Below are 27290 nucleotides of genomic sequence, written 5' to 3'. Positions count from 1 at the left end.
ATATTATTAATAAATACTATAGTGTTTAGCTAATAGTTTTTAAAATTTTTTATTATAACACGCTAGAATACTATAACTAAGTTAGTTATCTTTATAACTATAGTATATAAATAAAAAAAACTAACTAGTATCTAAAAGGCTATTATGTTCTAGCTTATAGTATAAAGAGTAATCTAATTATAACTAAAATAGAGATCTATAAAAAAGTTAATAAAATATCTAGTAAAGTGTTTAGAAAACTTATCTACTATTAGTAGTAGGTTTACGTTACGTATACTAATAGCATTAATCTTTTATATATTAGAAATCTACTAAGCTTCTCTATTTTTCTTAGAAACTAGGTACTATAGGTTATAATACTAACTATTATAGTGTTTCTAGATACCTCTATTAAGGTAAGTATTAGCTATATTAACTATAACCTACTTAAGCTTCTTAGAAATAGTAAAGTCTTATACTTACTAAGCTTTATATTTAACTATATAGATTTTATATAGTAAGTATACGTTAGAGTATATTCTACTAAATTTAGTAAATTTCTATAATAAAGCTACTTCTTTATTATAGAGTATCTAGATAAAAAGATTTCTTTTTTCTTATATAACTTATAATCTAATATAAAGGTTAGCTAGTCTTTTAAGTATAAAGTAAGTTTCTTATAAAAATATAGCGTATTATAGTTTAAAGATATTATTATAAAGTTTTAGGTCTAGTTTATAAATAGATAGGTAAAGTTATTAACACTAAATAGCTTACTTCTTTTAGTCTTTTTATCTAAACTCTATTAGCTTATCTACTTAAGAAATATTAATAAGTTAAACTTTCTTATCTATAGTCTTATATAAGATAGTAACTTCTAGTTACTAATAAGTTCTACGCGCGTAATTAAGTATTTTCTTATAGTTAATCTTATATATAATAGTATACTTAGTAAGCTTCTACTTATACTAAATAATTAGCTTAGTATTCTTATTTATCTAAAGTACTTCTACGCTATTATTAAAGAGAAAGCATATCTATCTTCTTTATATTTATTAGATACTTACTAGAAATAGTATATTATATTATCTAAAACTATATATTAAATTACACTACGCTTTTTAGTATAAGTACTAAATAGTAGAAGAATTTTAAAGTAGCTTTAAAGTTAAGTTAGTTATAGTACTAACTTATATATATTCTATAGTATTATTATTCTTATCTTTATATTTATAGTCTATAGTAGAGAATAGATATATAGACTTAGAGTCTAAGGTAATAAAGAAAACTAACTTAGTTCTATCTTTAGACTAAATATAATATTATACTCTACTAAACGCGTTATATTATATTCTAATATATAACACTATATACTATAGTTCTTTAAGTATAGCTAAGCGTATAAGGTTTATAATAATATAGAAGATAGTGTAAATAACTATAGTACTAATACGTATAGAGATATTAAATATAGTACTAATAAATAGCTTATAGCTACTATTAGTAGAAGTAACTTCTTATAGTAGATTACTAAGCTTCTATATTTAGTATTTATATAGTATCTTTAGCGCGCGCGCTGCGCTAAAGCAAAGAATATTTATCTATACGCTTATATTAATAAGGTATTTAATAAAATTACTATAAATATAAATCTAGGTCTTTAGTAAGTCTATTTATATAAACGCGCGCCTAGTGTGTTACTATACTCTATATACTATCTTAGTAGGTATATAGTTAAGAGTATTACTCTAAGAGTTACTATAACTAGTAACTTTATATTAAGTTTATATATTTAAGTAGTATATATTAATAGTATTATAGAAGGTATAGATATTATATTAATATAACTATATAGTTAGTAGAAGTTATAATAAATATTTATAGAAGAAGTAATAGTAGAGTATAGATATATAGAAAAGCGTATAGATTTAAGATAAAAATAAAGTCTACCTAAAATCTATAGTATAGCTAGCCTTAAAGCTATTTACTATTCTAATACTATCTATACTAATACTATTCTTCTTTAGAAGATTACGTAATTAATTAGTAATATTATTCTAACTAATTAAATTAGAAACTATTACTTCTTATACTTTCTAACTTAGAAGAGCTATTATAATATAATTAGGTTACTCTTTAATAAGCTTCTTAAGTTCTAGATTAGAAAAAGTATCTAAGAACTTAACTACCTTCTTCTTATAGCCTTATAATAAATATCTAAAATTAGCTAATATACTATTATTAATATAAATATTAGTAGGTAGACGTATAACTATAAATAGTGTGTTAGAAGCTTATAGAAGAAATAGCTACTTTAACTAACTATTCTTTAGTATTATAGTAGTGTCTAACGCTTATAAGTTAGAAACCTATCTAATTATATTCTTTTTAAGTAATAGCTAAAAGCTTTAAGATTACTTAGAGAGTTTATTTCTCTTCTTAATATAGCTATTATAAACTTAATTAAGGTTATTAAGAATACTTTTATTTAGGCGTCTAATAGTATTACTTTTAGCGCTATAAAGAAACGTAGTATTCTTACTACTAATAATAATACTATTAGAATTAATATTATTAAGTAGCTAGGTCTTCTTAGAGTACTTAATACTTTTCTAAAACTAGATAAACTACTATTAAGTATTCTTATAACCTACGTAATAGTCTAAGTAAGTAATTATATTAGCTAAGTTTAATTACTTAAGAATATACTTAAAGTAAGAGTTTCTCTTAAACTTCTTAGAAAGAATACTAGATATAAGCTATTCTATTATATTATTAGTAACGTTAAAATACTTCTTAATCTTAAACCTAAGCTATTTAAGCTTATAAATTAATAAAGAAGTACTAAAGATTTAGTTAAAGTAATTATAGAGTAGGCTAAAATAGTATATTTCTTACTTACGCTTACTATTCTAATAGTAACTAATCTAACTTAGATTATAAAAGTTATTATAAAGTTTATAATTAGTAATCTTATAACTCTTCTTATTATATATATAGTAAGTATTAGTATACTTAGCCTTTTTATACTAAATAGTTCTTCTCTTAGAAGCTATATTTCTAAGCACTTTAGTAATAAAAAAACTATTATTTCTCTTAATAAAGAGCTTTTTCTTAGTTATATAGTTTATAAAGTATAAAGTATTATAAAAGTTCTTAAAGATTAGAGTAACTAATAAGTAAACTATAAAAGAATAAACTATATCTATATTAAGCCTTAGTCTATTTAGTAAAGTTATAAGTTATTCTACCTTAGAATCTATATTAGAAAAAAGTAAAAATTCTTACTTTTTCTATTACTTCTTAAGATTAGTAATAACGCTCTTTACCTTCTCTAAGTTAAAAGTAGCGCGCTTATTAGTAAGTATAATATATTTTATTTTAGTATCTATACTACTACGTTTTTAGGTATATATATTATTAATAGTATTATTCTTTTTATAGTATTTCTTAAGAAAGGTATAGATCTTATCTATATAGTACTTAGTCTAATTATTACTTTTAAAAGTGTTAAGTATTATAAAAGTAACTATTTACTTATTATACTTTAGAAGTCTATAGTAGAAGAGAAAGCTAAGTTTCTTTTATAGAACTTACTTATTAGTAATATAAGCTTCTACTATTATATAAAAGTAAGTATAATACTTAGTAAGACTAGATAGATTATTTATATACTTATAAATAAAAGCTTATAAGTATAAGTACTTACTTATTTTAATAGTAGTATTCTTATCTATTTAGTATTTCTTTATATTTACCTTAAGCTTAGCTTAGTTCTTTTTTTTATAACTAGTAAAAAGCTTAATAATATAAGCTATAGAGTAATTCTTATTACTAATATAATTTAGAAAAATAGAGACTCTTATTTTATTAGAAAGGCCTCTATTATTAGCTTATTAGTTATAGTCTTTAAGAAACTTAGTAACGTTATTACTAGTAAAGACTAAAGTAGTATATCTAGAGTAAACTATAAAGACTATACTATTAGTTACTATTATAAATAATAATATACTCTCTACTTTAGAAATAGTTTTAGAGATTAGTGTCTTTAGTATTAAAGTAGTTAAAGAAGTAGTAGATAAATACTTAAGAGAGAGAATTACTAGATCTTTTAACGCCTTATACTTTTTTTATTTTTTTAGTAGCTATTATAGTTTTAAATAACTTATAAAGAAGCTAATACTTCTTTACTTAATAGCTTAAATACTAAATAGATATTATACTATAGAGATTATATAATTAAAAAATAAGTTCTAAATACTTAATAGAGTTTAATATACTTTGTCTAATAGTAGAGAATACTTTCTAAATACCTTTATAGTTAGTATAGCTTAGCGTTTTACTTACTATAATACTTTATTAAGTTATTAGTTCTATTAAACTATAGTTCTACACTAGTATATATTTTAAATATACTATTATAGTATTATATTAACCTAGTTAGCCTAGTATTTTATTATACTTCTAATATTACTATTCTAGGTATTAGTTAAATTACTATTTTCTAGTATTTCTAAGTAGTTACCTTATCTACGTAATTATCTTATCTAATATTACTTAGTAGTAAGAATATAGTTAGCCTAAATATAACTACTATTATAGTTCTAGCTAACTTAAAGAAAAGAGCTAAGTTTATACTTATTATATTTATTATAGTTATTATTACTATATACGTTATATTAATATATACTAACTACTTCTTATACTATATAGTAAAATATATCTTTATAGGCTTTACTATTTATATAGGTATTAGAAAGTATAAAGATATATTACTATAAGAATATAAAGTAGTTAGTATAAGTAAGAAAGTATATAAACGTTAGTTTAGTAGAAAAGAGTTCTATTATAAAGAAATTCTATTATCTAAAGTATTATATAAGAGTCTAATACTAAAAAGTATAAGTAAAAGATAAAATTATAGATAATAAGATAATTCTAAAGAGCTTTTATTAAAAAACGTTCTTTCTTTAAGTAATTCTTAGGTTATTAAAGATCTAATTTATATAAGAATACCTTATACACTAGTATAGTACGCTCTAATAATAGTTCTATCTATACTATACTCTAGTATTAAAACCTACTATTAGATAATAACTTACCTACACTATATACTTTTATTTCTATACTAGTTTTATAAAAACTATATTTTTATAAAAAGACTATAATAATACTTTAAGTAAAAGACTAGTACTAGGCTACTAATACTAAGCTAAATTTTCTTCTTACTAAAAATATTTATAAAGTTATTCTATTATTTTATAGTACTAAAGCTATCTTATCTAAATTTATTTATAAAGCTAAACTTATCTCTACTAGTAATATTATAAAGTTTAAGACTTATATAGTTATCTAAGATTTCTAATAGTAGCCTAGTATTAATTATAATAAGAAGTTCTCTTTAATAGCTAAGTCTATATCTATTTAGATATTACTTACTTTATATATACTTTTTAAGTAGAAAATATTATAAATAGATATTTATATAGCATTTCTTAATACTAAACTTAAGAAGTAAGTATACTATATACTACTTTCTTTTATAGTACTTTCTAAGAGGTATACTTAGTTACTAAGAAAGTCTCTTTATAGACTTATCTAGTTTCTCTAAATATAGTATTAGATACTTACTAAGAAGCTAATAGATATTAGCTTTTAAACTTTACTCTATAATTCTTATATCTATATATATATTATAGATATAATTATTATTTTTATATATATTAATAATATTTATATCTATACTTTATATAATAATATTATTAATCTATTTAAAGCCTAACTTACTATAGTATTTATTATTACTTCTAAAAATCTAAACGCGCTATACTTAAAAATATATATTAAGTATACTTATAGTACTATAAAGATTTACTAAGTAGAGTATATCTATTATATACTAGATTAGTATAACCTTAGTAATCTTTTTATTACTAATACTTTTTATAACTATTAGTTAAAGCTTATATAAACTTCTAATAATAATAAAGATACTACTTTATTATTTAAAAAGTATTACCTTTAAATATTTAGTTTACTTAACTATATACTTACTATAACTTATATTAACTTTATTTATACTACTTTTCTCTATAAATATTATAATATAAACTCTTTCTAGAAGTATTTTAATAGTATTACTTACGCCTACTTTTATATTAAGAGAATATAAGATATTAGTATAATATATTCTAGATAGAAACTATACCTTATTAAGTATATAGATATAGACTAAGTAGAATATAAAAACTTATATTACTTTACTACTAGCTATATATTTACACTAGCTAATAGCTTTATTTTCTAAGCTTTTACTAAATAAAAAGTTATTATATAATCTACTTATAAAGCTAAATATATTACTTTAGATAAAGCTATTAAGAAAGCTATCTAGCTTAAAGACTTTATTAATAATTTAAGTCTTAGTATTTATTTTTCTACTATTCTAATTTATATTAATAATTAGTTTATAATTAAACTTTCTAAGAATTCTAAGTTTTACTACTATAGTAAGTATATTAATATATACTACTACTTTCTCTAAGACTATATCTAGAATAGTACTATATTAATTAAGTAGATTAGTAGTAAAAATAATTCTACTAATATACTTATAAAGCTACTTAATTTAATAAAGTTTAAAGCTATTTACTAAACTCTTAGCTTTATTCTATAGTATTCTACTTAGCTTACTTTTAGTATATTTATATATTTACTATAAGCCTATATATTTAATAAGAGTAGAAATATTACTTTATAAACTATTTTTCTCTAAGACTTCTATAAAAATACTAACTATATAGATACTTTTATCTATATATACTTTTATCTATATATAACTACTTCTACTTTATATATCTAATATTAATAAAAATATTATATTATAGTATTTCTTTTTTTAAAACTTATATAAAAATACTAACTATATAGAAGCTTTTACTTTTAAGTAGCTTACTATTAACTTTAGTATAACTTTAAAGTATAAAAAGGTATAAAATAAATATATAAACTTCTATTTATACTAGATATACTAAAAAAAGCTTAAGAATTATAAGAAAAAGAAGCTTATTACTTTATTTAGTAGTATCTAGACTAACTTATATTTTAAGTAAACTATATTATATAAAAATAAAAATAGCTATATATAGTAGCTTTACTATAGTAAGTAGCTAAGTAATACTTATAACTTTAACGTAGACTACTTTTACTATAGTATAATACTTTAAAGTAGTTTTATGCTTAGTAGCTAGTTCTTTCTTTTTTTTTTTTTTTTATTTTTTTTATATATTTACTTTATAATAAGTTCTAAAAAGGCTATTAGTTAGAATTTTATTATATAATTTACTTATACTAGTACTAGCGTTACTTTAGTATTTATTAGTAAACTAATTCTATAGCGTAAACTAGTCTAAAAAAAGTAAAGTCTATTACTAGTATATAAAAAAACGTATTTCTAAAAAAGTTAAAATCTTATATTTAGAGGTATAGGCGTTAAGTAAACTAAGGCTTAGATTCTTAGTGCTACTACTTCTAGTATAGTTAAAGCTTTTAAAATTTAGAGTAGTAAAGCAACTATTCTATAAATACTAACGTTTATTTATAGTAAAAAGAATTATAATATAATTATATATTCTTAATAGCTTATAACTAATAGAGCTATAAATTATAAAGTAATAAAATACTAAATTTTTTAGTAAGTAAAATTATACTTCTACTATATATATACTCTCTATTTTTATTCTACTACTTATAATAAATTAGAGATCTAAAAACTTATTAAAAATATAAATAGTAGCTTAAATCTAATACTAAAGCTATACTAGTACACTAAATAAGCTCTAACTATATCTCTACTTATACTTCTTTTATAAGTTCTTTTAGTATTAGTAAGTCTATTTAAAGCTAATTTTATTACTAGTTATATTATCTTATATACTAAAGCTTAATTAAGCCTCTTTATTATTAATTAATTACTTTTCTCTTAAACGCGCTACTTTATAAATTCTCTTAAGATTATTATTCTAGAAGCTATTATAGAAGCTATTATAAACTATCTTATTTATACTATACTAAAGACTATTATAAGTACTCTAAAGAGCTACTTTACTAGTATAAAGCTATACGCTAGGCCTATTAATATTTCTATTATACCTATTTCTATTATACTTATCTTTATTATATTTATTTCTTTTACCTCTATTTCTATTATTTCTATTATATATATAACTAGCGTAAAACTTTTTATTATTTTCTTTTTTAGTTTTACTTTTAAGAAGCTTATTAGTAAGATATATAAGCTTTTTAGTAAATATAGTCTACTTTTAAAGTAATAAAAAGAGTATTCTATTTATAATCTTACTAAAATATACTTAATTACTTATACTATTTATATTTATAACTAAATATATAAAGTAAGATTAATATTAAGTTTATAGCTCTCTCTAGCTTTTAAAAATACTATACTTTAGTAAAGAAACGCTTTAGCTAAAATACTTTATAAAGATAATAAAAGCTAAAATAATAAAAATATAGTATTTATAGCTTATTTTATATAGTAAGATACTATTTACTAAATAGTAGATATAATAAACTACTATAAGTTCTATTAATACCTAGACTATAAAAGAATAGTTATTATATTATAGTTATTAAAGAATATATACTATAAAGCTATTATAGTATTTACGTTACTACTATATTATATAGTTCTTAATTACTATTTAAGCTTCTAGAAGTTATATAAATAAGAGTAATATTAGTTAGAAGTCTTAGTACTAATAGTAATATACTCTAAGTTTATTAAAATCTACTAGTAGTTCTAAAACTAATAGCTAAGCGTTTTTTAACGTCTTTTTATTAAATAGAGTCTGCAAAATTAGGCACAAGGCACTATTGCTTTAGTATTATTTATATATAGAGCTTTCTCTCTCTTCTATAGAACAATTACATCTCTTCTTATTCTACACAAGGTGCGCCGCGACTGCAGTAAATACCCGCGGCCACGTTGTATCTCGATGTACCAGTGATGTTTTCCCAGGTAATGTCGCTAATCTTCAAGCGGCTCGAATCGCAATTCTGGTAGCTGTAGATACACGGGGAGACGTATATAGGCTGGTTGACGTCCTGAAACTTGATGTTGCGGAAGGTGACGTTCTTAACATGGCCTTGGCCAGGGTATGTCTTGATCCAGGCCGCGTTGGAACTATGAATGGCAGTAATGTCCTCGAAGAGTACGTTGTCCACCGTCTCGGGAACGTTCGTGGGATTGCCCATTGAGCCAATCACCATGGCGCCAGACTCGTAGCAGGTGGCGTTCTTAACATGGATGTTTTTGCTGTTGCCTTTAACCGATATGCAGTCCTCCGAACAGATTAGGTATAGCACAGACGCGAGATCGATGAGAACTTACATCGCCGCACGTCACCACCCAATTTTTGAGCACAATATCTTGGGAGTTCCAGCTATCGAAGCCATCTGTATTGACGGTACCCCACTGGGAGGATGAAGTGGCGTTCATGTCAAGGTTTGTCATCGTGATGTTCTGCGAGTAGGCGACGAATGTATGCCTGTTGTGCGGTTAGCGATGGGCTCACGACCGGTAAGTATGGTTCCTCATGTCGTTGGAGAGACATACCAGAACTGGGACTGCCTCCAAGTAATTCCATCAATCCATACGTTCTTCGCATGCCAGAGTGTCAGACTGATGGGCCTACCGGCCATGTTGCTCCCATCACGGTTCACGTCGTACCACTTCTGCCCATTGCCAAAGAAGAGTGCTTCACCGTGACCTTGCAGAGTGAAGTTCTCACCGCCAAGCCGGAATGCTGTACTTCGTTGAGAATATGTCACACTAACGCTGTTGCGTACCCAGTATTGGATGTCGTCGCTCCAAGTCAGTTTGCCACGGATGGAGATGTCACAGTTCTTAAGGTCCAGGACGTCCATAACTTTGGCGATGGTGTAGTCACCTGTCGTTATCTCAATCTGACCGTTCTGGCCACATTGCTTGAAGGCGTCCATGATGGAAGGGCTGTCATCCTTGGTGCCGGACGGAGTGACGGTGCAGAGTGTGCCGGTCTTGGTCATACCAGCAAGTGCTGGTACGAGCAGAAGCCATAGATGAAGTAAAGCGAGCTGAATCATTTTTTCGACTTCGAACAGAGTCCTGTAGAGTAAGGAACAGTGGAGAAAAGCTAAGATACTCAAGCTTTATGAAAGCTTGTACGGTGGGACCGTTGCGCCCCGCAAGCAGGTGTCATCCTACAGACTATACGCATGGAGTAATCTGAGAAATTCTACCATTGGTGCAAGTATTATCTGAGATGGTAGTTTCTCCGTGCGAGTGCCCGTACCACCGGATGTTGTTCGGCTCTTGAGCTCTGAGCAATCTAATAGATGAACGGGCCGGGATATCGCTGTGGGGAGCGAAGAAGTGTGTCGGAAAGCTCTATGCGAAGAGCAGATCAAGCTGGGGATGGACTTCTCGATGGCGCATGACTGAGCATCCGAATGAGATCTGGTGTCCGGCCAATGATGAAGACTAGGACATCAGGAGCCCTTGTGAGATCAAATCCCGAGAAAGGCTAACGGAGGAAGATAATCCGCAGTTACAGCCTACTGAACGAGGCCTCTAAAGGTGACCCGTGAGAATACCAGATCGATAATGCTTGAGTCGTTGTTGAAACCGAGTTTTGAGATTGGTACGATGATCATGCTTGGGAAACGAGTATGCGCCACATAAGCAGGGGCGAGACGTCAAATCAAATGAGAGCTGGATATGCGAGAAGGATCGACTGCATTGCAGATGTGTCGTATACGACCACAAAGTTAGGTTGTGTAGGGAAGGAGAGGATGTAGGAAACGCGGCACCTGTACCTGGTGCCAAGCCCGCGTCATTGGCTGGTTCCGAGCTTCCTCACGGCTCAAAGTTGGCAGCGCCATCTCGACCAGGCAATTGTGCAGCCATTGAGTGTCGCATGGGCTGCCTATCACACCCATGATGATGAACCCCGCCGCGAATATGCGTGCTCTACGCGTGCGGCCATCGGTACCGCGCTGCCGCCCCTCACATCGCCCGTTCCAACACCCCAGAAGACAGGCCACGACGGCCACGGAAACCGCGACCAACGTTGGATCGGCTGGTACCCGTACCAAGAACCTCGTATACGGCACCCTCCTGACGCTCGGTGGTACTTTTGGCTACCTCTACGTCACCGACACGCGCGCAAGCATCCACGAATGGCTTGTTGTGCCTGCGCTACGACAAATATACCCTGATGGCGAAGAGGCGCATCATGCTGGAACACACATGCTCAAGGTGCTGCATAGCTTTGGCCTGAACCCTCGGGAACGCGGCGTGGCTGACTCCCAGGGTGATCTGGCTGTCGAAGTCTTTGGACACACACTGAACAACCCGATTGGAACATCTGCCGGCATTGACAAGGGCGCCGAAATACCGACACCGCTGTTCGAGCTCGGAGCAGGAGTGGTCGAGGTGGGAGCTGTCACGCTGCTGCCACAGGAGGGCAACCCCAAGCCCCGTGTCTTCAGGATACCCAGCCAAAACGCTCTCATCAACCGCTACGGCTTCAACTCGGAAGGCGCCGAGCTGGTCGCCTCACGGTTACGACAACGCGTCAGGGAATTCGCATACCACGCTGGCCTTGGACTGGGTGAAGATGCCGAACGCCAGGTCCTCGACGGTGAAGCTGGCGTTCCACCAGGCTCGCTGCTCAAGGGGCGTCTAATGGCCGTGCAGGTTGCGAAGAACAAGACGACCTCCGAGAACGACATCGATGCTGTAGTACGCGACTATGCCACCGCCGTGGGCCATGTTGGCAAGTACGCCGACATTCTAGTAGTCAACGTCTCCTCGCCCAACACACCTGGTCTTCGCACTCTCCAAAACGTCGAGCCCTTGACGCGGTTGCTCTCCGGAGTAGTAGGCGCCGTCAAGAAGATCGACCGCAAGACAAAGCCTGTTGTTATGGTCAAAGTCAGCCCCGATGAGGACTCGGAAGAGCAGGTGTCAGGCATCTGTGAGGCAGTCTGGGACTCCGGTGTGGATGGTGTCATCGTTGGCAACACCACGAAGAAGCGACCAGACCCACTGCCGAAGGGCTACCTACTTCCCCAATCAGAAGCAAAGTTGCTTCTCGAACAGGGAGGCTACTCAGGTCCCCAGACTTTCGAGCGCACACTTTCGCTTGTCAGCAGGTACAGGAAAGCGCTCGACGAAGGCCCAAAGCACATTGCACCACCGTCACAAGCCCACACCGACGAGCCAACCGCTGGCCAGAGCACAGACGACAAGCCCTCTACCGGGTCTTCCAAAACCAAGCCAACGCTCGATCTCGACCAACCGTCTCCAACACAACTTTCTTCCAACGTCGACGATCTTTCCGAATCAGCACCTACAATGACCCTTCACTCTACACCCAGGACTGCGCCAGCACCAGACGCACCACGCAAGATTATATTCGCAACGGGCGGCATCACAAATGGTCGGCAGGCGAGAGAGATCCTCGATGCGGGAGCGAGTGTGGCACAGGTATACACTGCTATGATCTATGGCGGTGCAGGCATAATCAGCAAGATCAAGCAGGAGATGAGGGATGATGCAAAGGAGCAGAAGACGATCACCAAGCGGTAGCCAGAAGAAGCGTGGGTAGGCATTGTATGTATACACTGTCTTCTAAATGCATTACTCAATTCATGAGATCATCCTTCACTCTACGAACCAAATATGCGGTGGCTCCCCCGTGACGCAAACATAGCCTCCAATCTAAGACGCCGCTGGCTGACTCTCATTAGCCAGCCAGTCTACTACCTCTACCGCCAGTTTCATGAAATCCAGCGGCTCAGGAGGAACTATGATCTTCCCGTTAAGCACTAGCCTCAGTAGAAGCTTGATGCTGCCGCACGACTTGAGTTCTGCCCGTAAGCCCTGTCGCTTCGCTTCGCTCGCAATCAAGATGGTTACCATGGCACCATCAGTAAGACAGAAGTGGCTCTGCTTCATCTTGTGTCTTGCACGTAGTGCAAAAGATGCCTTACTTTCACACTGCTTAAGAACTTGCGCGTCTATTGGAACACCCGCATCGACCAGGTGGCGGGTCATAAGGAAGTGGGTCGTTGCCCTGTCTGCAAAAGTTGTCATACCTTCGACGAGATGTTGTGATCCGATATGGGCGCCGCGGCTTCTGAGGAGATCGACCAAGCTTCGATGTCCGTAACGTGCTGCTTCCAGCGATGTTTGTTGGATGAGGTGATCGCGATTAAAAAGCACGAAATCGCCACCAAGTATGCGGCATACGAGTTCGGAATGTCCAGCTTCGCAAGCTTCTTTTAACGCGTACTGCAAATCGCTGTGGTGATCCGCTGGAGTGCGTTTCGGGATATCGTCCTTCAAAATCGTCACGAGGGTTTCGGTTTTGCCGTTTTGTGCTCCATCGGTAATCAACTTTTTCCAAATCTCCGGGATTCGGGCTTCACGGCGAGTGACGAAAAATTCTAGTAACATTCGCACTGATTCTGTGTCTCCAGCTTTCATGGCATGACACACCGCAGTCTCGAATGTGACGAGAATCCAGTCACGTTCCCGCGCTCCAAGAGTCGGGAAATCATGTCTTGCAAGCTCTACAAGCTTAAGAACCATTGGAGTGTGGCCACACACTGCAGCTGCTTTGATCGGGCCAGTGAGTATGCCAGAAGTGTACCCCAGAGGGTCTGCCCCTTGTGCTATGAAATGATCGACAGCTTCGATATTTCCCACAGCGGCCGCCGCGGTCAAAAGATCTACCGAGGTTATCGGCGTTGCAGAGTGCTTCAAATCTTTCCTTCGATCGTTATCCATTGTATCTGGGGGTAAGAAGTCCGGCTTGCTGGAATATTTGTCGGAACCATCTCGCAGTATTTCCATGCCTGGTCTTAGGACGCTATAGGTGAGACATATATCACTAAGATAGGCCTTGCGCACAGTAGTGTCAATGACATCGTTTGTGGGGTTCGTAAATTGCATCATCTCGTCAGTAAGTTTGTCTGTTGTCCATATTCCGTTAGCAGTTTGGACTCGACTTTTCGCCAAAAACATTTTCTCACTTACTGAGGCACTTGGTCAAGTCCCGGTTCATACCACGATTGCGCATACAATGATTCATGTGCAAAGTATGCGAATTCTTTCGGAGGAAAGTTGGTGGTCCGTTATCATGACGGTCATCAACTTCCGGCTCGATGTTGCGGAGATATGTCTCGTAGACGATTGCCGGAGTTTGCGCCAACAGTACGTGGTCGATCGCATTTCGAAACGTCCCTAAAGACGCATTAGTCGCGAACAAACAATGCCGATGCAAAGTGAGGAATTAATATGAACCTGCTCGGATCTCTATCAAAGCAATCGAGTATGTACTTACGAGACACGATGCGGGCACGAAAGCTCTCGTGGAGCGGGACGGTATCGACGTACACTTTCAGGATTGGGTCGAAGAGCTCCGCAGGTAGGGTTTGGATTAACGTCATGGCGAAGGTAGCACGATTTACTTGGACTGTGTCTTGTTTGATAGCTACATGTGTCGTGCTACGACATAGGAAGCGGGGAACGGGCTTGTTGGATTCTTATCGATGAAACTTGCAGGGTTCGGAACACCTCGCACGTCCCTAGGTAAACAAAGGGTCCCTTGGTGAGGTAAGCGAGACGCGACTATGGGCGAGATCCTTTTGAGTGCGCGCTCGTCTCGTAATAATCCAATTGCGATAACTTTAAGGGGTACTTTACGTAGTTAGGTATGTAATAACTCTAACTTGCCGACGAATGCTGCGCTGGTACGTCTCCATGTAGATCCGAGCTCGTCACGGTCACTCGATTTGCAATGCAACGGCTTAACTCTCATCAAATTTCAGATAGAATTTGACGCTCTTCCATCTCGATAGATCTCTTGATGTCGGTTATGATGGGAGATAATGCACGACGAGGTGAGCCGTCACCTCTTCACGATGACGTCAGACATCATCACATCGGCTACCTCTGTGCACGTCCCCTAAGAAGCTGGCGATAGATGGGCGGCCCAATTCGATCGCGATGCAAAATCAACACCTTCATTCCAGACTGATGTCAGCGCTCTTGATACCACCATGGATACACATGCGAGACCTGTGGCGCCAGAGAGTACAACGCGTCCAGACACAACGGATGCCGCATTGCTGCAGCGTTATGTGCCTTCTATATACCGCTCCGGAACTGTTCAGCAAACTGGTCGATTACATCCTATTCAAGTTGGAGAAATCCTGGAATCCCTCGATACCTACAATCAGCGCATTCAACACCACCCATATGATCCTCAAGCCTGGTTCGAGCGTGGCCGTCGCATGTGGATGCTCAACTTCCCTGAGCTTGCAGTCGGCGACATTTACAAAGCCAAACTACTGCAAGCAGGCGATCCGGATGCCAATAAAGATCTAAGAGAATCGGTGTATGAATTGCTCGCAGTTGCTCTTCAAGCTTGTCATTGTCAATGGGACGCAGTCGAGATACTGGAAGAGTCGATAATGCACTCTCGACCCTTGTGGTGCGAGAAGGCTACAGAGAGAGCTGGAGACCTGCGCGGGCTTTTGAAGCGAAAAGAGGAGGCTGCAAGGGCTCTTGGGGGCACACCTCATGAGGTGCAAGATAGAGTGAGAGATGGCGGAGTGCTTACAGTAGAGTATCCATGGACCATCGAGCGCTATCTGACCCGTTCATCGGAGCTCATTGAGTTGGTAAACGAGGAGCTCAGCGAGACTGGCAACGATGCACCATGTTTTCTTGGTAGAAGTACCTTGGCAAAAGACCCAGGCGAAGACATGCTGGGTATGTTTGCGGCTCGCGACATAAAGGTTGGCGAATGTGTACTTACAGACCGGAGCGCAACCGGTGTATGCAGCACCCCGCCACCACATTGCTGTTCAAGTTGCTATGCGCGTTTGCCGGATGGTCCCAAGGGGGTTACGTGCTGTTCCGAGAGTTACTGCTCCGACGAATGTCTCCGCCTCGCGATGAACACCTATCATAGAGTTTTATGCGGTAAAGACTTTGAATGGCTCCAGGCACCCGCTAGGGGCCTGACGCACAACGCCTCACCTCTCCGACCTCTCCTCATGTTACGATTGCTGGCAACATGCGTTCAAGCTGGTGTTGAAAAGTCCCCGTTAGATCACCCGCTGATTGCGCGTCTCAAGCCTCTCGCCAACAAAGATCATCTTGATGTCTTCACTCTCAATGAATCCATCATCATCCCATTCAAGATATTAGAGCAACTCGGTGTGGACGTCTTCGCAGACCGCAACTTCGATACTGAGGTTCTTCATTCCATCTGGACGCGTCTGGCCAACAACAAAGCTGGTTCTTTGGACCACCGGCTTGGCTTCGTTGATGAAATCACACCTCATCTGCCGTTGTTCAATCACAGTTGCGCACCGAACGTGGAGTGGAGAAGGGAAAATGGAAGTACGACTGTACGCTTTTTCGCGATCAAGCCAGTGATGATGGGAGATGAACTGTTTTGCAGCTATGTCAACGTCCATGGTATACCGGTGGAGCAGAGACAGGACTTGCTGTCGCCATGGTTTGAAGGGCCATGTCTGTGTTCCAGATGCACAGAGGAGATGGCCTAGCTGTGCTCTCAGATGATTACCACGTCACATGCAGATGTAGATGGGCAGTGCATATTAATGATTGTAAGACGGACGACTAGTCTAACTCTCCAAATGACGTCTATCAATGAGACGGCTGTAATTTCCCTTCATGGGGTCTCGAAGCCACGAGCCGTGACCGTGACGTTTGCGTAGAGTTTTCTTCGTCCAACATATCTTTGAAGACTTCGAGATCACTTCTTCACGTTCTTGTCAGGCCACATGAAGTTGCTGGCATCGCCACGCTTCAACGCATCCACGCCTGGCGGAACGCTGGGCTGCCGTGTAGGATGCACTTTATCATCCATATCACCTCCCTTCTTTGCGGTGGCTTGTGCCAGCCCTCTTAATACGCTTTTACCGAACCTTGTGCCCTCGCTCTTCCGCTTGTAGACGTCGGGCTTGGAGTTCACGTCCTGAGGCTTGGGTAGCTCCAATTTGGGCGGCTTAGGCTTCTCTGCACCCTTTTCTGCAACCTTGTCAAGTGTCTCTATCAGCTTCTGCCCGTTGCCCGTCTTGTCTTGATATTCCCGGGCGAGTGAGAAGTCGTCTTCTTTGAACAGCAACACCGCGTTGTTGGGTTCGAGGGCGAAGATGCCCCTCGTCGTGAGCGCTGCGAGGGCCCTATCTCCCATGTAGGCGTCTTGGAAGATATCGGCAGTGATGGCTAGCTTAATGATGCTTGACCAGGACTGTTCGATGGCCAGCGAGTCGACGGATGTGAACTGCGATTTGAGATATAGTTTCACCATGAAGAGGTCGGGGAGGGAGAGATGCAAGTATCGTTGTGATGGTTCGAGAGTGCAGACATGATTGAGGAGTTTAGAAGACCTGGGCATGTCGGCGATGAAGATGTGGTGACGAGTCTCTCGATGGGGACCAAGTAGGATCGTGATACGGTCGTCGTAGACGACTCCGGCTTCGTGCGCTGTTACAAAATCCCAGTCCTCGTCGGCTCCATCCGGCGTGCCATTGTCATCTGCGCGTGGCAAGGTGCCTGTGTCGACAGGCGTCGCATTCTTCAGGCTAACGAACAAGTTGGTGATGAAAGACATTGCGCTATGTCGTCGCCAAAGGTTGCGCCGGCTGGCAAGGGTCGGTTATGGACAGATACAGCGAACGGTTGGGAGGGTTAGTAGAGTTGAAATATGGAAGGGCTGTAGGCGCTGGGCGCAGTTGACGACAAGGCGCACTGCCTGGTCCAGGTGGCGCGTTTCGACGCGCGGGAGAGTGCACGACAAAATGGGCGGGGTGTCACTTTCACGGGTCCAGTGGAACCCAAGTAATCACAACGTATTGTGAACCACACTTTTGAAAGTCTATCACAGGGTGTCCCCTCGTCAGCACTTTAAACCCACCTTATCTCGGCATGTACACGCGCAACGGTCCTCCCGCAACGATATGTCACCGTTTGAAGCCTTGGAATGTACGTCGCGTCACAGTTTCAAACACAACGAAAGATATCATTTGGAGACAGCGTTTCCTTAGCCTGCCAACGATTTGTGGATTTATATGTACATGTCCAGCGCGGTATGCAAGTCTATTTCGTCTCGTGTTCGGGCGTGATTGCAAAGGTAGGGCGAACGAATCTGCCATCGTGAATTAGCCAAAGTTGTCTACAAAGCCAAGTCTTCAAACCATACCTGTCGCTATTGTAGACCCTGGTCTCTGTGCCGAGTAGCTCCTTCTCTCTCGCCTTATCTGCGAGGTGCCTTCGTACTTGATCGCGGTCTTCTTCGGCTTGCAGCGCGGGGATGAGGTGTATCCGCGCCCACATCTTCTCGCGCGCGAGTTCGCTGCGACTTGTCAGCACTTTCCCTCATATAACCTAAGACTCGCAAGTCTCCTCTTCGATGGCAGGCGCGTACTTGTGCTCTCTGATACCCTGTCCAACTCTCCAGAATCCGTAGGTCATGAGTGCCGCGGTTCCGAAAAGGTATGCGGCGGGGCGGAAGCCTCGTACGGGCAGGTTGCGCTTGTATTGTACGGGGCTGTAGCCGCCCGTTGGCGGCATATCCTGCGGCATGTTGGGCGATTATTCGTGGCTCAATGGGTATTCGAAGTTGTCGTCGATGCGGAGACGTGCAGTGAGGTTCGAGCTCGGGAACCCGCGATGACAGGGATCTGGCTTGGCGCGCTAGCAAGTGAGTGAGCATAATTTTGTCGACGCTGAGTGGGTGGAAGGCAGCACTCTTGATTTTCACAAACCGAGGAAACTTTATTCGAAGATGGATTCCGAAGAGCGTCCTGCGAAGTTGCGCAAGCTAGAGCATGCGCATAGCATTGAGGATGTGGCAGAAGCACCTACAATTCCGACACCAAACGAACAACTACCTGTCGCAGCGGAAAACAGCAATCAAGCCGACGCCGTAGAATCTGTCGGAACACCGGCTGGGAGTGAGAATGCGGAGCCAAAGCTATCAAAAAACCAGCTCAAAAAGCAAAGGCGGCTCGAGCGCTGGGAAGCCGGCCGCGAAGATCGCAAACTCAAGCGAAAAGAGAAAGTCAAAGAGAAGAAAGAGCGAAGGCGAGAAGAGTGGGCGCAGATGCCTACCGACGAGAATGGCAAGAGACCAAGGCCGCCAGCTTCGCGACCTCCTCGGCAGGCAACTGGAAAACAAGTACCAATAACAGTAATCTTCGACTGCGATTTCGAAGAGCTGATGTTTGACAACGAGCTCAAGAGCTTGGGACTTCAGATTACGAGGTGTTACAGCGATAACCGAAAGGCGAACTTCAGGACCCATCTAGCTTTGAGCAGCTTCGGTGGAAAGATGAAGGAGCGTTTCGATGGCATTCTAGCAAAGCAGTACACGAGTTGGAAGGGGTTCCAGTTCTTCGAAGAAGATTTCGTTGAGGTTTCCGAAAAAGCGAAGGCGTGGATGTCAGGGCCAAACGGGGGAGAAGTTCTCGGCGCCTTGAAGACATCAGCAGAAGCCACTGGATCAGGCGATCAAGAACAACCTGATGCTGCAGCAGAGGAAGGCGAAGTCGTCTATCTTTCATCTGAGTCTGACAACGTTCTAACTCACTTGAAGCCCAACAGTACATACATTATCGGCGGACTGGTTGACAAGAACCGACACAAAGGCATATGTCACAAGCGCGCCGTGAACCGTGGGATCAAGACTGCAAAGCTACCTATTGGCGAATACCTCGAGATGAAAAGTCGGCAAGTCTTGGTCACGAACCATGTGCTGGAGATTATGCTCAAGTGGATGGAGTTTGGGGATTGGGGCAAGGCGTTCATGGCGGTCATGCCCGAAAGAAAGGGTGCTAAGCTTAAGAGCGATGGAGACGACGGGGAAGAAGACGCAGATGCTGCGGGAGATGAGCATTTGGATCGAGACCTCGCAGAAGCGACAAAGGAGGCAGACGCCGAGACTACATAGACCATCTGGGGCTTCATTTTGAGAGTGTAGAGACGCCTACACTAGTAGCATTCAATCAAGAATGGAACTCTCGATACCTTCTCGAGCCGATGCATGCTATGAGAAATGCGACTGAGGGTCGCGGGTATGACACGTGTTAACTATCACAGCGCAGAGATACCACCGCCAGGATCGAGCATTACTATCTCAACCACAATCATCCTCGAGTTTTCGACTGACAATGGGGATCCTGGCTTGAATGCACGATGGATACGCGAGGTCAGCCCTACCGGGTAGCGGAGATCAAGCTTTCGCGCGACACGCTAGCAAGCTAAAGCGGTCAGGGCTCCGCAAGCTACACGTCGCGGTGCCAGAGGGTGAGGCAATCACAGAGCATACATCGCCGACATGTCCTGTATTAGTATGCGCTCATCAGAGCCTTCGGATATGCATTCACCGCAACCACAGGCCTGCTTATGTAACAGCCACGTCCCATCCTGGTGGTGTTGTGAGGCTCCAAGCAGCTGTCAGCCCACTAATTTTGCGCAACGTCACAGCTACTCTGCCCTGCGACAGCCCCAGCACACCACCTCCAACACGCGACCCACATTAATTCAGGAACATTACTCCCATCGCAATTAGTTGCCGCTCATGTCGTACCCACCAGATACCCCGTCCTCTTCCCCGTTCCGCTCGCCCTCGTCGCAAACCTCACCGCCATCGCAGCGCTCTACGCCCAACCGCTCGTCCTCATATTTCACCTATCCCGTCTCTTATGCAGTCTCGGGCATCCTGCGACGCTTGAACACGGACGCCATTCCCAAATCAGACGCGCAATCGAGATCGGAGAACAACAGCAACCGTAACAGCGCAAGCAACATACAAGCGCAGTTGCAGTCCACCGCATCTTCACTTTCACACACATTTGCGAATCTCGTCTCCTCTACCACCTCAGATATGAACTCGGTCTACCAGCCGCCACATCGGATAGCGAGCCCTTTCCAACCGCCTCCATTGACACCGCTAAGCCTTAGAGGATGGGGAGGCAACATGCGAGAAAAGGGCAAGCTTCTGAGCACGGCGCTTGCTGAAGAGATCCGGCTCCTGCTTCCACCAAGGTTACAACTAGTGGATGAATGGAGTCTGGCATATAGTCTGGAGCAGAACGGTGTCAGCTTAGGCACACTATACAAGCAATCTGAAGACTATCTGGGCAAGAGAGGTGGCTTTGTGCTCGTGGTCAAAGACGGCAGCGGAGGTGTAAGTTTGCGAATGTCAGGACAACCCCAGGACGAATGCTTACGTATCGCTATAGATATTCGGCGCATATCTCTCCGACGCACCACGGCCCTCCACATCATTTTACGGCAACGGCGAATGCTTTCTCTGGCGCGCGCACATACTCTCCGGTTTCTCAGACCTGCAGATGAACCTCCCACCACCTCCATCCGAAGATACGACGGACGCTGTGCGAATGACAACTATATCTTCACCGAAGAGGAAGGGCGATTCGCTAGCACCACCACAAAACGGTCGGGCCACTAAGAGTGGTGCGAGCACACCAGAGCGGATAAGGTTCAAGGCCTTTCCCTACAGCGGGGTGAATGACTATATGATCTTCTGCGAGCATAGCTACCTGAGTGTTGGCGGCGGGTAAGTAACGGCGATGTGTTATCATCAACAGCTCAGTAGACTGACGGTGTCGCAGTGACGGTCACTATGGCCTATGGCTAGACGATAACCTCGAAAAGGGCGTTTCCGATACATGCCCAACGTTTGGCAACGAGCCCCTGAGCGACGATGGCAAGAAGTTCGAGGTCATGGGCGTCGAACTGTGGTACATTGGCGTATAGGAGTAGATCGTCTACGGACTTTCGCTGAGCAGAAAACTCGTGATCTTTGGCACTGGCGGCATATCGACGGCGTCGGAAGACAGCGTGGAACTTGGCTATGACAAAGCTACATAGCTCATGTCGTATACCGTGTCTGGAGTCACCAGCAGGGGACGGTGATGAGCAAAATACCCATTTGAAGAGTTTGTTTCACGCTTTACATACTCTCGGTCGGCGCCATGGAGTATCATGTCTAACACAGCAATTTCTGGTTTTGTCATCCGGTCGGGCTTTCTCGACGACCTTTGGCTGATCCACACACAAGAAATGTGTAGTTCTTCCCGGGCACGATTGTAAGGTTCGCCTCATTCGGCAAACTTATTGCCTACCTTCAAAACGACTGTTGTGCTCGCCTTGCTCAGATACTGAATCTTTTCTTGGCGGTTCTCTCACCTTGAGATACTGTCACCGCCCCATGACGAGGTGCGCACGGCCCGACTCTCACCTTCTCGTGTCTGCAGTACTTCTATCTAGGTCGTGTCTTCCGTGCCCTTCAGCTTACAACATTCTCATTCTACAAGATCACCATTTGTGCAGATGACCATCACTAAATCTCGAGGAGCGACCAAGAAGTTGGGGCCCATTATGTACCTCACTCCGTCCGTCTTATACCACATGTAACTTGCTGATATGGCGCAGTGTGGGCAACAGAATCATAAGCTTCAAGGCCCCCAATCTTGATCGCCGCTTCACTGTACATGAAGGTAACAACAACACATAAAGCCATTTCAGGAGTCCAACATACTAACACCATGCGTTTACCGTAGATCTCATCTGCAAGACCTCTCGATTCTTCAAAGACCGCCTCCAGAGAAACCGAAAGCCTGTCTTCAGCATTGACGAATGTTGTGTTTGCGCTGAGGCTCTCGACGCCATGATAGGAGACATCTCCTTCTGCGCCAAGTGCGGGCAAAACGTCCATGAAGTCTGCATGGAAGCCTGGAAGCGCTCATCTACTACCAGTTCTAAGAAGGAGTTGATCCCAACATGCCCGATGTGTCGTGCTAGCTGGGAGAACGAGTCACTGCTCAATCAGCTAGACATAGAGTCTGAGCTAGACGCCGAGGCTACGCAAATCTACCTGGACTGGCTGTATACCTCCACTTTACACATATCCGCAAATGTCTCTCGCGTTACCGATGCCTTCAATCTAGTCATCCTCAAACTCTGGACTGTTGCCAACACCGTCGAAGATCCAGTGTTCAAGTCGCAAGTCATTGCCACTTACTTCGCAGAAGCTCGCGCGCGTTTCTGGAAGGAGAGCGTGAAGTGGGCTTTTGTGGATCGTAAATGCGATGAAGAAATTCGAGCTTTCGTCATCGACATATCGCTTGCCTATATCGAGCCCGGTTGGTTCAAGAGCGAGGGCAAGAACTGGCCAGAGGCCTTCGTGAGTGAGCTAGCAGATGCAGCCATGGTCCGGTGGGGAGACAGGAAAGATGGCAGAACGACAAGGAAGATGTGGATGGAGAAGCTGAGCGTAGGAGTGGATCTGACGAGCGATGACGAAGATACTGCGCCTGTAGGCGGCAGCACGAGTTTGGCGTCAGCAGCATCGCGAAGTCTGCGAGGCAGAAATCCAGCTATTGGTCTGAATAGTCCCAAAGCTGAAGCTACGGAAGTACCAGCAACCAGGAAGCGTCCAAGTCAAAAGGTCGAAGTGAGGAAGCATACACATAGTGCGAAGCGTCGGCTGAAGCAAGATGTCCGCTCCATGCCTCTTTCCGATGACTCGGACGACGGCGGACTGGTTGTATACAGGTCGAAAGGATGAGCGTTCGTGACGGCACTGGGAGTCTCCTGTCTTCTTGTTTTCCATTCTGATGACTTGCACCTGGCATTCGGGACTTACACTACCCAAACACGATAGACGAGGTTTGAGCTTGTTTACGCCCAATCGAACTGCATTAGCTCGAAACGAAGACAAATGACCGACTGTGTACATCACAGCTTCACCCCGACCCCCCGTTTCGGTATCGTGCCTTACGTTAACCTTTACTAACGTGAATCACAACAGTATTCACTTTGAGAATACTCTGGGCCTCAGCTCATCAAGTTTACAGGGCCTAGGGGCACTCCTACCGGTTGCGCGTTGCGCACGGATCTGCATTTAACGAAGCAACATAGTGTAACTGAACGATAGAACATCACTCACCCATAGGTACTAGCCTAATCGGCTTGCCGACCAATGCTCACAACTCGACCAGAGAACCGCCCAAGAACGACCTTATCAAGCCATCGCGCCTGCCAAGTAGCGGGAGATGCCAGGACCAGGAAAGATGCCCAAGCAGGAGAAACGCATCAGCGTTAGGAAGAAGCGAGCTATCCGGTACGTGTTCTGTGATGCTTATAACACCAACCGCTGACGCGCTTCTAGGTTCGGCCACAAAATCGTCCGCGTCCAAGTTTCACGCGGCGAGGAGTTCACTGTCCCCGAAGACATCATATGCAGCCGATCCACATTCTTCACGAAAAAGCTACAGCCGAAGCGCAAACCTCTCAAGAAAGACAGTGAATGCGCGATCTGCACGGAACCGCTCGAGCACGGTATACAAGAGCTTACTTACTGCGCTACTCATTGTGGTAACAACTTTCATCATAGATGCATTGAGAAGTGGAAGGCGGAGAAGCAGACAGCTCGTCAACCAGTCAACTGTCCTTTCTGTCGTCACAGCTGGTCGAATGACACCGACGTCATCACAGTACATAAGTTTTCCGCCATCGACGCTGATGCCTTCGCAATATTTCTTGAGTGGCTTTACTATGATCATATCGCGGTTGAAGACCGGGCGGATGAAGATGGCAAATTCTCTCTTGACACACATGAACTTGTTAAGGCATACGTTTTAGGTCTCAAACTAAAGAGCAAGAAGTTCTGTCGAGACGTTATACAGGGATTGGTTGAAGTTAGTAAAGAGATTGATGAATATCCGGGTCCGGACAGCATCCGCCTCGCTTACGATAAGACGGCCAAAGGATCATCACTGAGGTTGGTCTTGGTACAACTATGGGCAGACACAGCGGATGCTGCTTGGATTGAGGACGATGAGACAGACGAGTATCCCGCAGAATTCTTGAAGGATTTGACAATCGCTCTGTTGAGGAAGTATCGTGGTAAACAGAAGTGGGATCTAGAAATGATAATAAAAGGTCAAACGGTGGAGGACTCTATCTTAGTTGACGACTCAGATGAGGACAAGTCGCGTGAAGACGAGGATCAAGAAATGGGGGACGGAGAATAGGAGGATGACGAAAAGCTACATCAGTGAGTACAGGGCACTTACAGCACTTCATACTACTCGATATTTGGTACTGTGGCTGGTGGATAATATCAGTGGAAGCAATGCACTAATAAGTATGACTTTCGACTGCTAGGTATACGACTTTCATGGTGGCTTCAGATATGGAACAACGGTGTAGTGAACCACTTCTTCTTGTCATGCAAGTCGCTGTACGCCGACTTCAGGACCCCTGAACTACTTGAGCATCGTCGGCAACCGTAGCGTGTACTCCATCAACTTTAGCCCCACTTGCAGCTTTCTTCGCTTCCTCCTCTTCACCCACTTCGACAAGAGAGTCATCCTATGTCTTCCTGTCGATATCTACCGCCTCAGTATGAGTTGGCGACTCCTCCTTAGCAAGTACACCACCATCTGTGTGCTGCATTTGACGCTCAGGATCATTCGCATGCGCATTCTCAACACCGATTTCGGCTGTTGAGAACTTATCTGCGACATTACGGTAGGCTGGCACAAAGTTGACACAGAAAGCATAGCTCCACGCCGCAACGAAGAACGCCATTGGAACGGTCATGGCGATAGCGGTGGGCGCATATCCATCCAGAGGCCTAGCCTTCCCTAGCGTATCACTCGCTCCGAACAGTAGTGGAGGGACGACAGCACCACCAGATACACCGGCCACGATGAAGCCCGAGCCTCTCTTTGAGTATTTGCCCAGTCCGCGCATGCCAAGCGCAACAATCGTCGGGAAGATAATACTCTCAAAGAAGAGTACAATGTAAAGCATGCTCATGCCAGTATTGCCTCGCTCGGTAATGGACGGGATGATGAAGATGATACATAACGTCATGAACGCGAGGAACACCCATCGTGGTTTGACGAACTTCATGAAGGCGCTGCCAATGAAGCGACCCATGGTAAAACAGCCCTGCGCACCAGCCAGGAACCGAGCTGCTGTCGAGTTGTCGGTCTCGCGTCCATTTATGACCCGTGTCTCGACGACATAGTTGATGAAGGCTCCAGCTATCGCCACCTGCGCGCCAGTGTAGCAGAACTGAGCAAATGTCGCATGGAAGAGACGGTATTGTTTGCGGAAAGGCTTTACGTCGGTACCAGCGTGAGTGCTCTCAGCCTGGAAAGCCATATCGGCATCTAGTGGATGTTAGCACCTGGTCATTTCCCATTAAGGAGCAAGCTTACCAGTGATCTCAGGTATCTCCGTGAAGTAATAAACGATCGCAAGGAGAAAAACGAAGCATGCGATGCCGAGGTAAGTCCATTGCACGTTCTCAAGGGATGCTTGATCGGTGCCAACGTTGTTGAAGAAGACATATGACCCTAAAACTGGCGCTACCACAGTGCCGATGCCGTTGAAAGCCTGCGCGATGTTGATCCTGATCTCTGAATACTTGGGTGGTCCGCAAACTACTTTCGTTAGTACTGCATCCATCATTCAATCGACTCATACATACCAGCCAGGTAAGGGTTGGCTGCTGTCTCAAGCGAGCCTAGTCCATTACCGATGACGAAGATGGCTACACAAAAGCCTCCGAACGAACGATATACAAGACATGGCCAGGCAAGAAGAGAGCCCACGCCGTAAAGTGTCAGACCCCAGATGAAGGTTGCTTTGTAGCCCCAGTGGCGCAGAAGCCAGTTGGCATGACCGAGGGAAGCAAGTGGGTACGCGCCGAAGTATGCTGCCTGTAAGCCTGAAGAGCGAGCGCGCGTTATGCCAAGGACGTCTTGAAAATGCTTGTTGAGGGTATCGATAAGACCGTACGAGAATCCCTATGATCATCAGCCACATACACTGGGTTTAAGGCATCGTCGTGGCTCACCCAGAGAAAGAATAGAATGGTGACGAGGCAGAGCGGGTAGATGGACTCGCGCAGCGTCAGTTCAGCAGCACGCGTCCTCTGGTCGTCGCGACTGCGCAGTGTGGGTCTCTTAAGGAACCCCATGTTCGCTTTGTGATACGATAGAGATGCCGATTAGCGATTGGTCTGTGGATAATGCCGATCAGGTCGTGGACTGGACGAAAGGTTCGAGCATTGAGGTTGAGTTGAGTGGAGTCAACAGTAGGCAGTCGCGATGAGGTAAATCGGCAGGGTCTTCAGGCCCTCAAGTACCTGCTGTCACCC

The 27290-nt window shown here is 41.6% G+C and overlaps 10 protein-coding genes across 10 annotated transcripts; 5 read left to right on the top strand and 5 right to left on the bottom strand.

Annotated features, from left to right (window-relative positions):
- Positions 1-8934: 8934 nt before the first annotated feature.
- Positions 8935-10122, bottom strand: J4E85_004745 (uncharacterized protein; the record flags this gene model as incomplete). The annotated part of the gene is made up of 3 exons (XM_051468998.1): positions 8935-9339; positions 9389-9545; positions 9614-10122. 3 exons carry the CDS (start codon positions 10120-10122, stop codon positions 8935-8937), a joined length of 1071 nt encoding a protein of 356 aa, XP_051327213.1.
- Positions 10123-10978: 856 nt separating this feature from the next.
- J4E85_004744 (uncharacterized protein) lies at positions 10979-12631 on the top strand (the record flags this gene model as incomplete). The annotated part of the gene is made up of 1 exon (XM_051468997.1): positions 10979-12631. The coding sequence occupies one exon, from the start codon at positions 10979-10981 to the stop codon at positions 12629-12631; it is 1653 nt and encodes a 550-aa protein (XP_051327212.1).
- A 132-nt stretch (positions 12632-12763) lies between these two features.
- On the bottom strand, positions 12764-14496 carry J4E85_004743 (uncharacterized protein; the record flags this gene model as incomplete). Its single annotated transcript, XM_051468996.1, has 3 exons — positions 12764-14019; positions 14084-14290; positions 14391-14496. The coding sequence occupies 3 exons, from the start codon at positions 14494-14496 to the stop codon at positions 12764-12766; spliced, it is 1569 nt and encodes a 522-aa protein (XP_051327211.1).
- Positions 14497-16838: 2342 nt separating this feature from the next.
- On the bottom strand, positions 16839-17699 carry J4E85_004742 (uncharacterized protein; the record flags this gene model as incomplete). Its single annotated transcript, XM_051468995.1, has 1 exon — positions 16839-17699. One exon carries the CDS (start codon positions 17697-17699, stop codon positions 16839-16841), a length of 861 nt encoding a protein of 286 aa, XP_051327210.1.
- Positions 17700-18184: 485 nt separating this feature from the next.
- J4E85_004741 (uncharacterized protein) lies at positions 18185-18670 on the bottom strand (the record flags this gene model as incomplete). The annotated part of the gene is made up of 3 exons (XM_051468994.1): positions 18185-18233; positions 18288-18440; positions 18513-18670. The coding sequence occupies 3 exons, from the start codon at positions 18668-18670 to the stop codon at positions 18185-18187; spliced, it is 360 nt and encodes a 119-aa protein (XP_051327209.1).
- Positions 18671-18872: 202 nt separating this feature from the next.
- Positions 18873-20036, top strand: J4E85_004740 (uncharacterized protein; the record flags this gene model as incomplete). Its single annotated transcript, XM_051468993.1, has 1 exon — positions 18873-20036. One exon carries the CDS (start codon positions 18873-18875, stop codon positions 20034-20036), a length of 1164 nt encoding a protein of 387 aa, XP_051327208.1.
- A 630-nt stretch (positions 20037-20666) lies between these two features.
- Positions 20667-21868, top strand: J4E85_004739 (uncharacterized protein; the record flags this gene model as incomplete). The annotated part of the gene is made up of 3 exons (XM_051468992.1): positions 20667-21275; positions 21331-21668; positions 21724-21868. The coding sequence occupies 3 exons, from the start codon at positions 20667-20669 to the stop codon at positions 21866-21868; spliced, it is 1092 nt and encodes a 363-aa protein (XP_051327207.1).
- Positions 21869-22605: 737 nt separating this feature from the next.
- On the top strand, positions 22606-23681 carry J4E85_004738 (uncharacterized protein; the record flags this gene model as incomplete). Its single annotated transcript, XM_051468991.1, has 2 exons — positions 22606-22611; positions 22719-23681. 2 exons carry the CDS (start codon positions 22606-22608, stop codon positions 23679-23681), a joined length of 969 nt encoding a protein of 322 aa, XP_051327206.1.
- A 505-nt stretch (positions 23682-24186) lies between these two features.
- On the top strand, positions 24187-25149 carry J4E85_004737 (uncharacterized protein; the record flags this gene model as incomplete). Its single annotated transcript, XM_051468990.1, has 2 exons — positions 24187-24236; positions 24285-25149. 2 exons carry the CDS (start codon positions 24187-24189, stop codon positions 25147-25149), a joined length of 915 nt encoding a protein of 304 aa, XP_051327205.1.
- Positions 25150-25489: 340 nt separating this feature from the next.
- J4E85_004736 (uncharacterized protein) lies at positions 25490-27110 on the bottom strand (the record flags this gene model as incomplete). The annotated part of the gene is made up of 4 exons (XM_051468989.1): positions 25490-26298; positions 26347-26571; positions 26619-26937; positions 26988-27110. The coding sequence occupies 4 exons, from the start codon at positions 27108-27110 to the stop codon at positions 25490-25492; spliced, it is 1476 nt and encodes a 491-aa protein (XP_051327204.1).
- Positions 27111-27290: the final 180 nt, after the last annotated feature.

Source organism: Alternaria conjuncta (assembly GCF_024043145.1).
Source record: "Alternaria conjuncta strain BMP 0040 chromosome Unknown scaffold_6, whole genome shotgun sequence".
Taxonomy (NCBI): Eukaryota; Fungi; Ascomycota; class Dothideomycetes; order Pleosporales; family Pleosporaceae; genus Alternaria; species Alternaria conjuncta.
This window is presented reverse-complemented; position numbering and strand designations above follow the sequence as displayed.